Source organism: Chiloscyllium punctatum, chromosome 4, assembly GCF_047496795.1.
Source record: "Chiloscyllium punctatum isolate Juve2018m chromosome 4, sChiPun1.3, whole genome shotgun sequence".
Taxonomy (NCBI): domain Eukaryota; kingdom Metazoa; phylum Chordata; class Chondrichthyes; order Orectolobiformes; family Hemiscylliidae; genus Chiloscyllium; species Chiloscyllium punctatum.
In genome coordinates this window covers 52,848,105-52,864,167 of record NC_092742.1, presented here as the reverse complement: position 1 = coordinate 52,864,167, position 16,063 = coordinate 52,848,105, and the positions used below count along the sequence as shown (strand labels likewise).

Below are 16,063 nucleotides of genomic sequence, written 5' to 3'. Positions count from 1 at the left end.
CTTTGTAGTTGCTGACGGTGTGCAGACTCAAGACAGCAAAAGAGTCCCACTCAAACTAAATTGAGCAAAAGAACTCTTCGGCCAGTATACTGGAAAATGTACACCCTGGAAAGTCCACCTAGATCTTGTTTGGAACAATTAAATTACTTAGCATCATCCAAATCAGAGCCAATCATATTAAACGTCTGGTTAAATGGTTACTTGGTTCTAATGGAGGATGATACCAGCGTGGCAACTTCAGTTATCACAGAACCAACCTTTAACAAAATTCATCCTGCAGTCCAACCCTTAAGTTTGCAAAAGGCCTCGGCTAAACTGAGAACCTATGCCTTTATAGATTAAGGGTATAACGTTGGTTCCGGTCTCTTATGAGAAGCAGTTGGTTCAGTTACCACTGATTGTAGTAAAAGGCTCGGACCCAAGCCTGATGGGATGAAATGGTGGGGAAGGACTTGCTTAATCTTTTTCAATTAGAAAGTAACTGCCAGAGTGAAGTCCTATTTAAATACCTGGAAGATTTTCTGGAAGGTCTAGGGACTAGCAAACGAACTGAGGCCACCTTGCATGTTGACCAGGAAGCAATTCAACAGTTTTACAAGGCTCACCCAGTGCCATTTGCTTTAATGGGCAAAAGTACAGGCAGAAACAGAAGGCTGGAAAATGAAGGAATCATCAAACCAGTCCAGTTTGCTGAATGGGCAGCACCAGTTGAATTGATTGTGAAGGCTGATGGCTCAGTTTGTCTTTGGGAATTTTACACAAATGGTAGACTGCTTTTTGCAGCTGGATAAATACCAATCCCCCACATAGAGGATTTATATGCAAAGCTGGCAAGAGAGCTGCCCTTCACAAAGCTGAACATGAGCCATACGAACTTGTAATTGTTTTTGGATTGCTAGATGCATACTACAATTCATACCCATAAGTGTTAGTACCAATATACGAGACGGCCATTTGGGATATCGTCAGCCTGTGTAATGTTTCAGTGAATGATGGAGGGAATTTGAGTACTTCTTAAAGCCAAAAGATATTCGTAATAATAATGACAGCTCCATACCATCCATCATCCAATGGTCTGGCAGAAAGAGCAGTCCAAATTTTGAAGGTAGGTTTAAAGAAACACCCTACAGTTCCACTAGATACCAGTTCCTATTTGATTATAGGATCACCCCCTCATGCAACTATAATGGTATCTCCAGCAGAGTTGCTAATGGGCAAAAGATGCTACACCAGGTTAGATGTGATCTTCCCAGTCGTGGGGATGGTGAAACAGCATCGGGATCACCAATGCTGAGCAAGATAGACAGCCTATTTCAGGGACGAAGTTTGGCCTCGGAACCCTACATGGGTAAGAGGCTTAGCTGATGTGACTTCAGGTCCAGTGACGTATAAAGTTTGGGTGGATGTGATGGTCTTGCACAAGCGTGTGGACCATATGAAAGTTGCAAACTCTCAAACGGTGTGGTAGCAAAATCTGCCCTGTTCCTCGGCTGCCTTTCCATCTGGGTTCTCCCTCTCTATCAAGCTTGGAAGAAATCTCACAATCTGAGGTGGGACTTCGTGGATGTCACTGCCTTGTGGAATGAAGAGGAGACTGAATTTCTTCTGACACACTTTAGCCACAAGAGGTGAGCTACTGTGCATTACTTGCTGCCCGTATCACAGTTGCCTCTGGAAAAACCTGACCCGGTCCTACATCACCCCAGGAGGAGCTACAAAAAAAAGAACCAGCCTACATCCTTGGACTCAGAGGGGGATGGATGTAGTGATTGTAATGAGGTCACCTCATGGAATATGAGTTTCCTGATTGGAGCTGTTAATCTGGTCCAATCAGGGACTTCTGGCTGTGAGATACAAACAGGAGTGGCAGAGGTTCTGTTCACTCTGAGAGCTGGCTCTTAGTGTTTGAGTGTCATGGACTCTCCATGTGTAAATAAAGGGTGACTTGACGATGGGATACCAGCCTTTGTTGAGTTATTTTAATAACATTCCTATCAGCTACTGGCTAGACTGTTTAATATCAGTGGTGGTTAAGTTTCATAAACAAGAATAAGTCAAAAATGTCCAGGGCCTTGGAAAGCTACAAGTTAATAAGACATGCCAGCAAAGATTTTCAAAATGCAAATTGTGCTTGACCAATTTAGTTGAATGTTTTGAAAAAGTGACAGAAATAGCGAATGAAGGGAAGGCAGTGGATTTTTTCAATAAGGGTTTTAGGAAGCTGACCAATTTCCATGTCATAGATTGGTTAACAAAATTGAGGTTCATGGAATAGGAGGATCAACATCAGTTGATTGAAAATTGCCTGAAAAACAGAAAGTAATGTGTTGTGTTAAATGATTTTTTATCAGTCAGAAAGATGATAGATAGTTTCACTAAGGACCAGTGCTGGAAAATATTTCAAAATTTGCTGATGAATGTGTGGTGAACTGGATGATACTGATGAACTGCACCAGTACATAGGTAGGCCAACAGAATGGACAGACAAGAGGCATATAGGATTAAATAGTTGTGAAGTAATGCATTTTGGTGGAAGGGATGGGATGAGGCAATATTAACTTAATGATACAGTTCGAAAATCATGTACAGGGGTCGTAATTCCAAATCTTAAAACACCATGAAACTAACTATTTAATGAAAACTTCTAACTGATACTTAAATATATTTATTTGTTTTCTCTTTAATAGGGGTAATCTAATGCTTAGGAGTTTTGCAACTGATACATTATTTGATGTGGATGCAATTGTAGCAAATATATTATTGTAAGTATGTCTTTAAATGATTTTTTCCATTTTAAATTCAGTTAATTCAGTTAGTGAAAATGATAGGATTGAATACTCACATAAAAGTAAATAAAGTTTCTAGGTTTTCAGAAGAAGTTGGTATGAGTTGTTCTGTACCCCTGAAGTTAGGGCTCCATGCATGCAAGATATTTTTCTTTATTAATTGGAAAGATGAAAACCCAGTAGAATAAGCTACTATTTACTACTTTGATTCAGAGAATTAGGTAGAATTGATGTTGTATTGAATGACATTAATTCACTATGTTTTCTTTCGGTATAGTCTTATAAATGCCATGTAGCAAAAGAGAAGTCAAATGTCAACCCAGCATTTTAATTAGTACAGATAACACTAACCTTTTAATTGATCCTTTTCTCTGAATGTATTTGGAATATCATCACCAGAAGCACATTTTTTTCACCCACACATGTCTTAGAATAGTAATCAACAGTGGGAATTCACCTTTCTTAATCCAGACTAGAGAAGTTCTGAGATACTTTACTTCAGGACTTTGGTCCAAGCCAACGTGTTTTCTCAACTTTCACCAAAACAGGCTAAATATTCACTCAGCTGTGCTGCCTTTGGCACCAAACTGTACGCACATCAGCTGCTCCCTTTATTTACACAATACTGTTAGTGTTTAATTTTCAGAAGTAATTCATCAGCTGTGAAGCACTGTGTGTGAGTGGGAGAAATTGAATTAATAGTTTAAAAAAAAATCCAAAAAAATGTAGTCATAATCAATATAATCAATTTCTGATGCTCATAAATGCAAATAAGATCAACATACCTTAGTGTGTGGGTGGTGTGTGTCACTTTCTGCTTAGAGGATTCCCATTTACTCATCAAAGCATGCAACAGTTCACCAGAAAATTGATTACATCTTCTTGTCAGAAAGTGACATCCACCTGTTAGTCCAATGACGAGGATGTTGAAAAGCTGAACTATTGCATTATATTAAGGCAAACTGTGAAATATCTTTTTCATTTTTGCTTGCTTCTAATATTCATCCTTGAATTTTAAGAAATCCTTAAAGGCTCCTTAGCTCAGAAATCCTTCCAAACTTAATTGTAATGTGCAGTTTTGATGAGGTTTTGTTTTCTGTTGGTCACTGATGTATTGTCTATGCGTCTTGACAGATATTTTGTTTGTTCTTTAAAGTATCATCCTCTGTCCTCCACCACACCATTGTTTAGCTTTATTGCATGCATATTTAATTCACATTCTAGTTCACATTCATGTGTGTGAGAGATATAGGGAATTTGATGGCACAGTAGTAGTGTTCCTACCTCTGGGCCAAAAGGTCAGGGTTCAAGCCTCACCTACTGTAGAGGTGTGTAATAACAAGTCTGAACAGGCTGATTAAAAATATTTATATATGTCTGATGCATGAAAAGATGCTGAGACCATTTTAATTTGAGTGTTATTGGTCATGTGTTCATTGTTTGGATGGTGACTGAATTATCAGTTGTGATGAGATTGGGAATATCTAATGTAATGACTTAGCTTTACTTTACACAGACATCATTAGTAAACATTAGGCAAGATGTTTCCTACCAACTAGAATTACCCATCTCCCCTATAGAAAGACACTGTCTGGGTTGCAATTCTCCAAACTACCTCAGGTATCATGTCCTTAGAATATTCTTTAAATGTAAGTATAGTAAATATTACTTTTTTGTGGGAATATTGTAGTTGATTGTCTTGTTGTCCTGAGCCAGTATACAAGCTTTCTTGCAAGAATCCTGGGCAATATTCAAGACTGGAAACATTTGCTCAGTGCTAAGTTTCAGTCTACTGAGGCCAATTATCATATCCTTGAAACAACCTTGGTGGATGCATCTTCACACAGACATGACATTAAATCGGGCGGGCTTTCAAACTTTATTTGAAACTGTGATGCTAATAGACCATGCTATTTGAAAACAATTTATTTTTCACATTTCTGGTATCCAAAACAGATAGGGTTACAAATATCATGCAGAATAACCATCTTGAAATCAGTGTGAATGTTTCTTTTAATAAAATCACTTTCTTGCAAATTAACACTGCAATTATAGTACTTTTTATATTGTACAGCTCTTTGTAAATATATCATTGAGAGTTTGCAGTAATTACTAAGTTTTGAGTTTTTATGCTGCCTTCCTGTAGGATTAATTGTATATTGGTATTTGCAGTTAAGTTTACAATTATAGTATTTCTGATTTATTTGCAGTGAAATCTTTTTTCAATGAGCTAGTTCCTTAGTTTTGTTGTGAATTGCTCAGACAACTCTGAATATTTATTGCTTTGTTATAGTATTTTGCTGTTCAATGAAATAAAGTATGTATACTCATTGATGGATCTTCATGACATTGAAAATGATATGAAAGGACGTGGTGACATCATCTTTACATTTGTACGAGCAATCGGTGTTCCAGGTATTGTTAAAACAAGTTAACTTTAAGTGTAGTGTATTTGTTTTATACTCTGCCAGAATGCCCAGAGATTCTGAGAAGAATGATTAATTCTAAGGAATTGATTAGTAAATTTTAATTATTTTAGTGTCCCTTTTTTCTATACAACATCCTGTTTTAGCCAGAGTTGGTGAAACCTCTTTGTCACTTCTGATTGATATTATCCACACTGCTCCTGCACAAAGATAACCTTAGGTAGATTCATTGATGACATCCTTCATAACAGTCAAGATTAGACTGGTGCTGGAAAAGCAATGTAGGTCAGACAGCATCCGAGGAGCAGGAAAATTGGCGTTTCGGTCAAAAGCCCTTCATCAGGAGCCCTTCTGCCTCCTTCATAACAGTGCTTTCCTCAACATCTCCATGATGTTCTGTATGGTGCATAACCTCTCTATGGACAAGCTCTTTGGAAATACCATACCTCAGTGGAGTCAGAATAACACAAAAGATGGATTCCTTATCTACGCATTTGTCCCACTGTAGTACTTTAATCCATCCTTGTTCTCTTTCTCCTGTTACATTTCCAGACGATGAATGCACCAGGCATATCACATACTAGAGTGAAACCTGGCTGGACATATCATTTTATTTTCGCTGTTGATTACTGTGATGGCTAGTCATGGAACATATTTACATAAACTTGTAAATACTCCTTACCAAAAAAAGTGCACTAAAGAGACAAAAATACAGAAAGATCTTACCATCAGCAAAAAGAATGATTCAACTTATTTCCCAGATAATTAATACTAAAGTACCACTCTGATTTTAACTCTTTAAATTCTTATCAAACTGACTTTCCAGTTTTGATGATCTATATGATCCTTTCCAGATCTGATTACCTAAATCAGTGCTGTTCTGACAGCTTGAAAACATATAAACAAACTCTCACAACCTTGTGATTCCATAAACTGAAATAAAGGCACTTCCTAAGAGGATGAAACTAGTGAAGATCGAAATGCCTACCTCTAATCATTACTTATTGTTTCACTTGAAAGTGTGCTCATGGAATGATAACACTGACTTGTATCCATTACTAATCAAGCTATTTTTATTCACTGCCGTTTCTTTCTGTTTGAAATTTTGCCCATTAGTAAATTTTTGAAGAAGATGGGAAATTTACATATTTTACAAAAAGGTGATTACTTTTGTCATCTGAATAATGTTTTTTGTGTCTTAATGCATTGCTTAAAAATTATGGTTAAATCTTCGCAAAAACCTGACCTTGGAATTGATATTTTTATTCTACCAGTCTGTTCTTTAGCTAATATAGTATGCACTAGACAAGATATATCAGTAGTATTGAGCTAGGGAAATAATAATATGCTTCTTAGTCTCTAAAAACCCATTTGTTGTTTTCAATATGATGATTATTGTGTGCATTTGTATGCTTAATGTATTATTTATGATTTGTTTCAGAACATAGAGCCATTATGGAAACTGCTTTTGTTTATGGTACTAAGTATCAGTTTGTATTGACCACAGAGCGAAGTGTTTTGGAAGGCATGGAGTAAGTATGGACCTAAAATTGGAAAAGCAGTGTTAATAAACTTATAATGCAGCAAATTGGCACAATGGTTAGCACTGCTGCCTCACAGTGCCAGACACCTGGGTTCAATTCCCGCCTCAGGCAACTGTCTGTGTGGAGTTTGCACATTCTCCCCGTGTCTGCGTGGGCTTCCTCCGGGTGCTCTGGTTTCCTCCCACAGTCCAAAAATGTGCAAGTTAGGTGAATTGGCCATGCTAAATTGCTCATAGTGTTAGGTGAAGGGGTAAATGTAGGGGACTCGGTCTGGGTGGGTTGCTCTTCGGAGGGTTGGTGTGGACTTGTTGGGCTGAAGGGCCTGTAAGTAATCTAATCTAATCTAAAATTACCTTGGCCCCTTTTGTAGTCAGAGTCAAATGGACATTACCATTATACTAACCACAGATTTTCTCTGGGCTTTCACACTGAAACTTGCAGTGATTAGAAATCCATTTCAGTCTAGCACAAGCCCTTTGTGGTCTGTGTGGACAAAGGAAGCATTTCTCTAACTAATCAGACCAAAGAAAGTTTAGTTAAATATGCAGAGTATAAAATGCCAGAAGGTGTCTTTAATTGGAAACTTGGATTCAGTATAATCTAGTTTATAGAACGCTAATAAAGAGAAGGAAGGAAATTTAGGATTAAAAGAATAAGACAAAGTAAAACATTTGAATTGTGAATAATTACCGAAACCTCCAAAAATACCTAAAATCTGTCAGTGATAATCCGCACATGTAAATTTGGGTGCCAAAAAGTAATTAAAACTTATTATTCCATTCAAAATGTACTTACAATGGTGCAGATAAACTCTAACCTTGAATAGCAAGTTCTGCGAGTAGTTATTATACAAATACTGCAGAGCTCTCCCTTGTATTTGAGATGCCCATATGGGGGGGACTAGGGCAGTTTGGATTTTGACAGTTTCATTTCTGTATTTAATTTATTGGGGATTGGCCATTAAGGCATTTTTCAAACTTCACCCATGAATTATCATGCAATAAAAATCTGTAGTAAATAAGGTATTTACAACTGAAACACATTACAAATCCATTAAGTGAAGTGTTACCTCTGTTCAGAGTGTTCTGCTCCAGAAGCAAAACAATATTTTTTTTCAAATGGGAAAAAGGGAACTTTGGAGGGTGAATTGTAAACAGGATGCCCCAATTTACAGTGTTGAGACATTGCACTTGAAAAACACAGATGTAGTCTTATGTTTCAGATTTCATAACATGGGGTAAAGTGGTAAAATAGTGATAATGTTTCTGATTCGTAATCCAGAGGACCAGGCTAATGATGGGACAAGGGTTAAAATCCGATCATGACAGATGATTAAATTTGAATTCAATTGATTGTTCTGGAATTATAACCTTCTGTCTATGATGAAGTCAGAAGTGGGGGCATTTATTGATAGCTGCACAATATTCAACACCATTCACAACTCTTCTGATACTGAAGCATTCCATGTTCGTATGTAGCAATACCTGGGCTGATCAGTGGCAAGCAAATTTTTCACTGCACAACGAGTACTCGACAATTGGAGAAAATGAGGACTGCAGCTGCCGGAGATCAGAGTCAAAAAGTGTGGTGCTGGAAAAGCGTAGCCGGTTAGGCAGCATCCAAGGAGGAGACGTATTGAATATAAGCTTATGCTCGAAATGTCAAATCTCCTGCTCCTCAGATGCTACATGACCAGCTGAGCTTTTCCAGTGCCACACCTTTTGACTGAGGAGTAGAAGAGACCAACAAGAGATAATCTAACCGTTTCCCCTTGCTGTCCAATGGCAACTCTGATTCCTCCGCTTTCAAGTAATTGACCCCAAACTGAACTGAGCCAGGCATATAAATATTAGGCACTAGATCAGGTCAGAGGCTAGGAACTTTGCAGTGAGTAATTCACCTCCTTACTCCCCAGTTCTTGTCTCCCATTTACAAGGAGTAAATTAGGAGGGGGATGGAATACTCTCCTTTTGTCTGGATGGGTAAAACTCAAAAAGCTCTCAAGAAGCTTGACACTATTCTGGATAAAACAGCCTGCTTGATTGGCATTGCATCCACTACATTTGACAGTCAACACCTTCAACACTGATGCACAGTGCAACAGGATGCACCATTTACAAGATGTGCTGAAACAACTCACCAAGTCTTCTTCGGCAATCTCTAGCACCCAGAAAGGTAGGAGAAGCAGATGCATGGGAACAGCATTACCAGCAGGTTTCCCTCCAAGCCACATACCATCCAGATATAGATCTGTATTGCTGTTCCATCACTGCCATGAGGTCAAAATTGCCAACAGCTCTGCAGGTATACCTACATTCCAAGGACTGCAGTGGTTCAAGAATTGAACTTGCCACCATCTTTGCAAGGCAATTAGAGATAAACAATAAATATGGACTGAGCCAGCAATGTCCATGTTACATGAACAACATAAAAAAAACCCTTGTACTCCAACTTACTTTGTATGAAGCTGGAGATGGTCAGATAGAATTTGGTCTCTGGAAGAGAAGAATGAATTGCTTTTGTAAAGAGTTGGTAAGACATTGTTACAAATATATCCAATACCTATGATGAATATTTGAAGGTTTAGTTTTTTAACCTTCTGTTCATCTTGAGATACAGAACACTTTAGTAAACTGTGCAGTTTTGCGTCAAGTTAGTAATAGTTGTCCAGTTACTCCAGGTCCCAAACTAATTGTGAATAATGTCAGAGATGGTCTAGCTTTCGAAAAGTGCTATGGTAAATTTTGGGCTGTGGATCCTGATATACTGCTGGGATCTTGCCTACCTGATCCTGCTTTGAATGGATTCAGTCTTGGGGAGGTTGTGTATTACAATGTTGTTTCCACATAACTGGATTGATCAGGGATGTGAGGGCAGCTCCTGTTGCAGAGTCCCTCCCCCACACAAATGTCTGGCATTCCTTGGCTCAGCAGTTTGTTTGCTTGGAGATTATAGTGACTAATAATTCCAAACTAACTAGTCAAATGTTAATTAGTCAGATTTTCAAGATGGCAGTGGAGTGGCAGGGCTGTGTGGGGCTCATCAGCTCCCACTTGCTTCCTTTTTTTCCTTTATACTTCTGCTCCTTTTTATCTTTTGCTTTTTCATTTATTTTTCTTTTCTCCAAAGCCTTTTGTGGCATGTTAATTGGCAGCATCAGCGCAGCACTGTTTGGAGGTGACGTTGGCCAACACCGCTTTCCCCGGCAATTGGAGGTGGTGGCAGTGACAGCAGTCTGTCCTCCTGGTATTCAGGGTCGGCTGCAAAGTTCCTCCAGCGATCAGAGGCATTGGCAGCAGTAGACCTTCCAAGATGGCAGCGCTGGCCGGGCGACGTGGGAAGAGGGTGGCTGGAGCAGGACCCTTGGTGAGGCAGCGGCAGCCTGGCTGGCAGTGGGATCAGGGCTCCCTGGTTGTCACTGCAGGTCTGAAGTGGAGACTTGGGGTTGTCGGCAAGGTGGTGTTGGTGGCGAAGTCGGTGTCTTGCGGGCTGTGTGTGGATTCAGTGTGGGACTTGGCATCAATGAGTAGGCTCAGTGGTGAAAACATGGTGTCAAAAGAGTGATGACATATACGTTGGTGAGTCTGACACAGATGTTGGTGAGTCAGCAGAGGAGGGATAGAGATGCAGGTGTAGCTGGTGAGCTGGCTCTGCAGTGGAGGCAATGGAATGATAATAGACTCTCTTTTAATTATATCTTTTTATTCTTAAACTATTCAAATGGCCCCGGATTATGGTGACATTTGATGTTTTTCACTGTTATTCTCTGTAAAATGCAAGTGACAATAAACTATTCAATTCAATTCAGTTTAATAATAGAATAACAGCCTCAGCTTTTGATATGCAGGTTGATACATAGGAATGGACCATGGGTGGTTCCAGTTTCTTCCAGTCCAGGGTCTGGTATTTCTGCCTTTTGCTTCAAACAAGAGCTGTTAGAAATTAACAGGAGAAGCTATGATTTTATATATCTAGTTGCTGCCGATTCACATGCCATTTTCCACTTTACATTGACCGATGTAAGAAATACCATAGAAGGCTATTTTTATGTTGATGTTGTCCCTTACATGATCTGTGCATTGCAAGAACACTGTATTTGTTCTAAAACACCTTTGTGCCTCATTAATTGCAAAGTTTTCACTTTCTTTTAATCTTATTACGTAGCCTGAAAGATCCAGATACGTTTTCAGCCAGACTTTGGTTCTGCCATTGCAAGATGGTTACCGATAGGAATCAGCCATGTAAGAGGACCTATTTTAAACAGCCACTAACTACTGTGAATATACATTCCTACCTTAAGATATTGGAGGCCCCGCTAGTGGTGAGAAAAGTATTTATTAAATTGGATTCATTGATATAAAAATTTCATGTATTTTTAAACCAATATCTATGGTGTTTCTGTCTAAGTAATTTTATAAAGGTTGATTGCCTGAATGGAAAACACTGAGAAACTGGACCCTGTCAAGGTTGCGCACATTTTATCATAACCTAAGCCTGAAACATAGATTTCCAAAAGAGAAAATAGAGTATGATTTCTTCCATTTTTGTTATGTTCTGGGTAAGAACATCCAGGGCGATATTCTCAAAATGTCACCAACAAAGGCCCTAACTGATCAATTTGGCACAATTGGTACAGTGGCCTCAACATGCCTGCTCCCAGACTACCTGCCATCCCAGCAAGACAAAAAGTTGGATTGTTCCCCAACTGGGCAAGTGACCTGCTGGATTTGGAGAGGCCCTATGACTGCCGAAAGCAGGGGCAGCTGAACGCATGTGTTAGATGTCCACTAACACATCATCCACCCATTGTTGAGAGAGCATTCTCAATTTTGCCCCAATACATTTGCTAAGAGCTGACAGGCTGAGATTAGGTAAGCTTTATTTCCTGTCACATGCCTTGTCATTGGCATCCTGTGTCATCAGAAATTGTTCGTCAAATCAGAGACTGGCAGCATCTTGGCCCTAAAGACTGCTGGTCGAGATTTGCTCATCAAGGGTTTGCAAGAAAGTACTTTGTTTTTAATCTTCTTGTCATGGAGTGATAGTCAGTGGGCGTAGAGTCAGAGGCAAGGGCAGTCGCTTTCAGAGGTAACACCTTTGCCTACATACATGCTGTAGTCACAGGGCCTCTCCAAACCCAGGAGGTCAGTTGCTCAGTTGGGAAACTATCCACCTTTCTGTCTTGCTGGGATGGCAGGTAGTTTGGGAGCAGGCATGTTGAGGCCCTTATGCCAATTGTGTCAAATTGACCAGTTGAGGCCTTCGTTGATGACGTTTTGAGAAGGTCGCCCTAGATGTTCTTGCCCAGAACTTAATTGCTGAGGTGGCAAGGAGGGGATGAATATCTCAGTGGAGTCAATTCATCCAATTATTTGCCCGAGCTGCCACCTTCAGAAAGGACAGAATTCCACCCAAAGAGCTTAAAAAGTATTTATGCATAATAAGTATATTCCAAGTCGTGTCTTATTTAGGATTCAATTTTTCCCAAATTTTCAGGCAGAGATTAATCGTCCACCAGAGGAAGTATCTACAATTCATGTACAGTTAAAGCTGCCAATTGTGTTTCTTTTTACACAAAGAGAAACCTATGAACATGACAGAATAACTGCCGAATCTGTCGCATGGCAGCTACTGGGAAGCGCAGGAGTTGTATTAGTGTCAAGGTAATATTCAGAATAACTTCAGTTTTATAAGAAAAATAATTTTGTAAAAGAATGATAAAAAAAACTAAGGTCTTTCTCAAACAGTGATTTTTTTTTCTCTATTCTGAAGCTTAAGTTGGATTTAAGTGAGTGCCCTTCGTTAAAATTGAGATGTTTTATTTATTGTTGCACAACCTTCTCATCTCCAAACTATTACATTTTTCTCAATCCGAGGATAGACATCCCCACAGCTTTGAGATGCTATTGAACATGATAGTTTTGTCCTTTCTGTTGTGGAAGACCTGCCTGAAGATGTTTAAAATTTTAAAATTTACTGTAGGATCTAATAATACAAATGAAGGCATGATACTTTAAAATTACAACTAAATCAGCAGAATGACAATTATTATAAATGTTTATTCAGCCAGTCATTCATTATCTCTGCTATAAATTTGATTTATAGAGCTATTATTATGAATGTTTAAAATTATTTTTGTAAGTGATTACATTCAACTTCAACAGGATCCAGCTACATCCTAATGTGCCAGCAGATGTCACTGTAGGCTACAGACCTGCTGGAGGGGTACGTCATTTATTTTGATGATTTGAAACTTCATTTTCTGCATCCTGTACTGCACAGAATCCTGCTCATCTAACCTCCAGTTCCTTTCTTGCTGATTTCCTCTGGCAAATTCTTCCCATGCAACATTACCTGTGTTTCCATAGCAATGATTTCCTTCCCTCTGGCCTTACCACTTTAAGCTTCTGCAACCTCACTGTGCCTGCGATTCTGGCATTGTGCACATTCTGACCCTCCATGAACAATCAATCAACAGTGTCACTTTCAGCCAACTACCTCTTATTCTTTGGTACTCATTCTTGAGCTCTATTCAGGTTGTTTCTTCCTTTGTCAGCTTTAAAAACCATTTTTATATTGTGAGTTTGCTCAGTTTTAGCTGATGTTTTACTGTTTGACTTGCAATCTTATTTGAGGGGCTTATGTCAGAAATATTATGGAAGTTATTAAATTTATTTTGAATGTGAATGCACTTCACCTTTTTATATGGACTTGCAGATTAGTTACAGTTCAGAAAGTGTTAGTTACATTTGAAGCTCATAAAATTGAAGACAAGTCGTTGACCTGCTTAGAAAATTGGCTGAATGGAATCAGACAGAGAGAAAGACTAATGGTTAAATTATCTAGTTAGCAGGATGTGACTGGCAATGTCCCACAGAAATATTTTAAAAATCATTGTATATATTAATGATAGCAAGCCACATACCCAAACCTGCTGATGACACAGACTGTAGCGTCATTTTAAGCAATGAGGATGGAAGCATAAAATTTGCTGAGGCCTCTTCTGAAGGAGAGTTAGGCTGAACTTGAAATATTAACTCGGTTTCTTTCTCCACAGATGCTGTCAGACCTGCTGAGTATCTCCAGCAATCTCTGTGCTTGTTCCAATTTAAAAAGAGATGTTGGTAGATTAAGTGAATAAATTTGTGACAAATGAATTTCTGTGCATGCACATGTGAAATTCAACCAATTTGGACCTTAAAAGGTTAGAACAAAAGATTTTACAAATGGTGAAGATGGAGATACAATAGGCAGCCTGCTTTGGTGTGCATTGTGTGTTCACATGGGCTTTAAGCAATGAAGTAAGTTACTCCTGCCATGTTTACTTGTGCTTAGTCTCCAGCCATCTTTTTCTACAACAGCAGGCTTTCAAAATTAGTTGGGTTGTTCATAAGTTTTGGGAATGTGAGATATTTCTGTCTCCATTTAGAGATAGCGTACACCTCTTAAAGAGAAACTCTGACTTTTACTGCAGTCAGCTACAATCACAGAAGTCTAAAATGGTAGATCATGCCAAGTGCAGGATCTCACTTTGAAAGTGCTGGTGGAGGAGGTGAACAAGAGGAGAAATGAAAGGAAGAGATCTAGTTGATCTTCTTAGCATCAGTGATGAGAGATGACAGAGTACTGTAAAAGTTGAATTTTTTAGGCTGATTTTTAAGGTTACATTTATGTGGTCAACTATTATATGAATACTACTTTTGAGGGTGGAAACTCATGTTCGAGTCCAAAATTCTGTATTATTAGCAGAAGCCTAATTGATCTCTAAAAATGAATAAAGACCAAAAAAACCAACAAATTATGGTAATTAACTGATAAAGACAATAGAAACAAAAATGAATCAATAAGGTTTAATTTATACACACAAAAAGTGAAGTAGAAATATAATACGGCTTTAAGTTACAATTACATGGTACATCTTAAACATGTCAAACAAAAAAGTTAACCAAAATCCTGCAAACTCTCCCTGTTCAACATCTTCAGCACTGAATAAAGCTTCATAATCATTAGAATGAATGATATAATTGTTTGGATCTTCTTCATCATCATTGTCTGTAATTAGAGCCTCTTTTCATGTATGTTTTCTTCTCCATCACACACTCAGTTATTCCACTTTATTCTCATCATGTCCTTAAAGGGCTTATTGATAACATCTGTTGGTTGCATATACTTGTAAGTCTGCCAGGAGTTACAGCTACGTCAGTCTTATGTGATTAGATGTTACCAGCAACAATGTGGTCTAAACTGGTCCCAGACGAGCAAACTCTTTCCTTGCGTAGTCCACCAGGTCATAAATTCCAAATTTCCTTTACCATTTTCTACATCCATTTTCATCCATCCAGCGTTGTGGATGCATATAGACAACAATTTCTTTTGGAAATTTCTTCTTTGACAAAGTTTTTCTCTTAAAAACAGCCATCGGTTTTATCATGGTGTCATCAGCCATAACAAGAAAGGACTGAAGGAAATCTGCTTTTCTGATGGTCAGTGGTGTTCACCAATACTGTTTTTTTTCTCCTGTCTGGTTCACAGTACGATTTTCCAGCATGTGGAGGTGTTTTGTCCACGTTTCCAGTGCATGATAACTTGTAGCCTTCCTTTTGTCGGTTTCTGATTGTAAACCGGTGAAACTGTAATATCTTCTAGTTCAGCAGGGAGTTTTTGTGCAATCTTAGTTCTCTGCTGAAGTACTAATTCATGCCTTCTCATGAACCCTGTGCACCATCCAGCACTTGCCTTAAAATTCAAAATTCCATCTTTCTTTGATTCATTTCATGCATGGATTCAGATGGCTTCATGACTAATTCATTTTCCTTTTTGATGATTTTCAAGTACCCACTCAGCAATGTTTTTCTCTCATTGTGACTACTTGTTAGGTTTACCGCTGTTGGCACATTTTCGTTTTAGCTTTCTCTGAAGTTGGTTTGATATCTTTCTCCAGTCTCTCTCAAGTTTCTCTGAAACAAAATTCTCTTGCTGCTACACAGATAATGTCTTCTCTGCAATTTCATTAACTTTCAGTTTAAATGCTGCTGTATAGTTTTTGTTTCTTCTAGAGGGCATTTTTTAACACAATATGATGAAATTTAAAAACCTCAACTAGGTATATGACTATATTCCACAAGTGCTACACAGGAACTGAGCTCAGCTGAGCTGCTCACGAAGGGAGGTTGTCACCTGATGCATCTTAAACTCTCATGCCAAATTGTACATCAAAACACATAATAGCATAAACAACATGTATTTTCTCATCATAGCATTTATTTACAGGACAATACCTTGACTCACAAATGTTGATCTGTTATTT

At 38.5% G+C, this 16,063-nt stretch overlaps 1 protein-coding gene across 3 annotated transcripts in view; it reads left to right on the top strand.

The window, feature by feature from the left end:
• The window catches only part of txndc16 (thioredoxin domain containing 16), a 115,301-nt gene that overhangs the window by 11,741 nt on the left and 87,497 nt on the right, over window positions 1–16,063 (top strand). For all 3 annotated transcript variants that reach the window (XM_072568716.1, XM_072568714.1, XM_072568715.1), the window contains exons 5-10: window positions 2,688–2,762; window positions 5,080–5,201; window positions 6,654–6,744; window positions 10,921–11,077; window positions 12,253–12,419; window positions 12,921–12,981. In XM_072568716.1, the coding sequence (XP_072424817.1) occupies window positions 2,688–2,762; window positions 5,080–5,201; window positions 6,654–6,744; window positions 10,921–11,077; window positions 12,253–12,419; window positions 12,921–12,981 (673 nt within the window). The remainder of the gene's footprint in view (window positions 1–2,687; window positions 2,763–5,079; window positions 5,202–6,653; window positions 6,745–10,920; window positions 11,078–12,252; window positions 12,420–12,920; window positions 12,982–16,063) is intronic.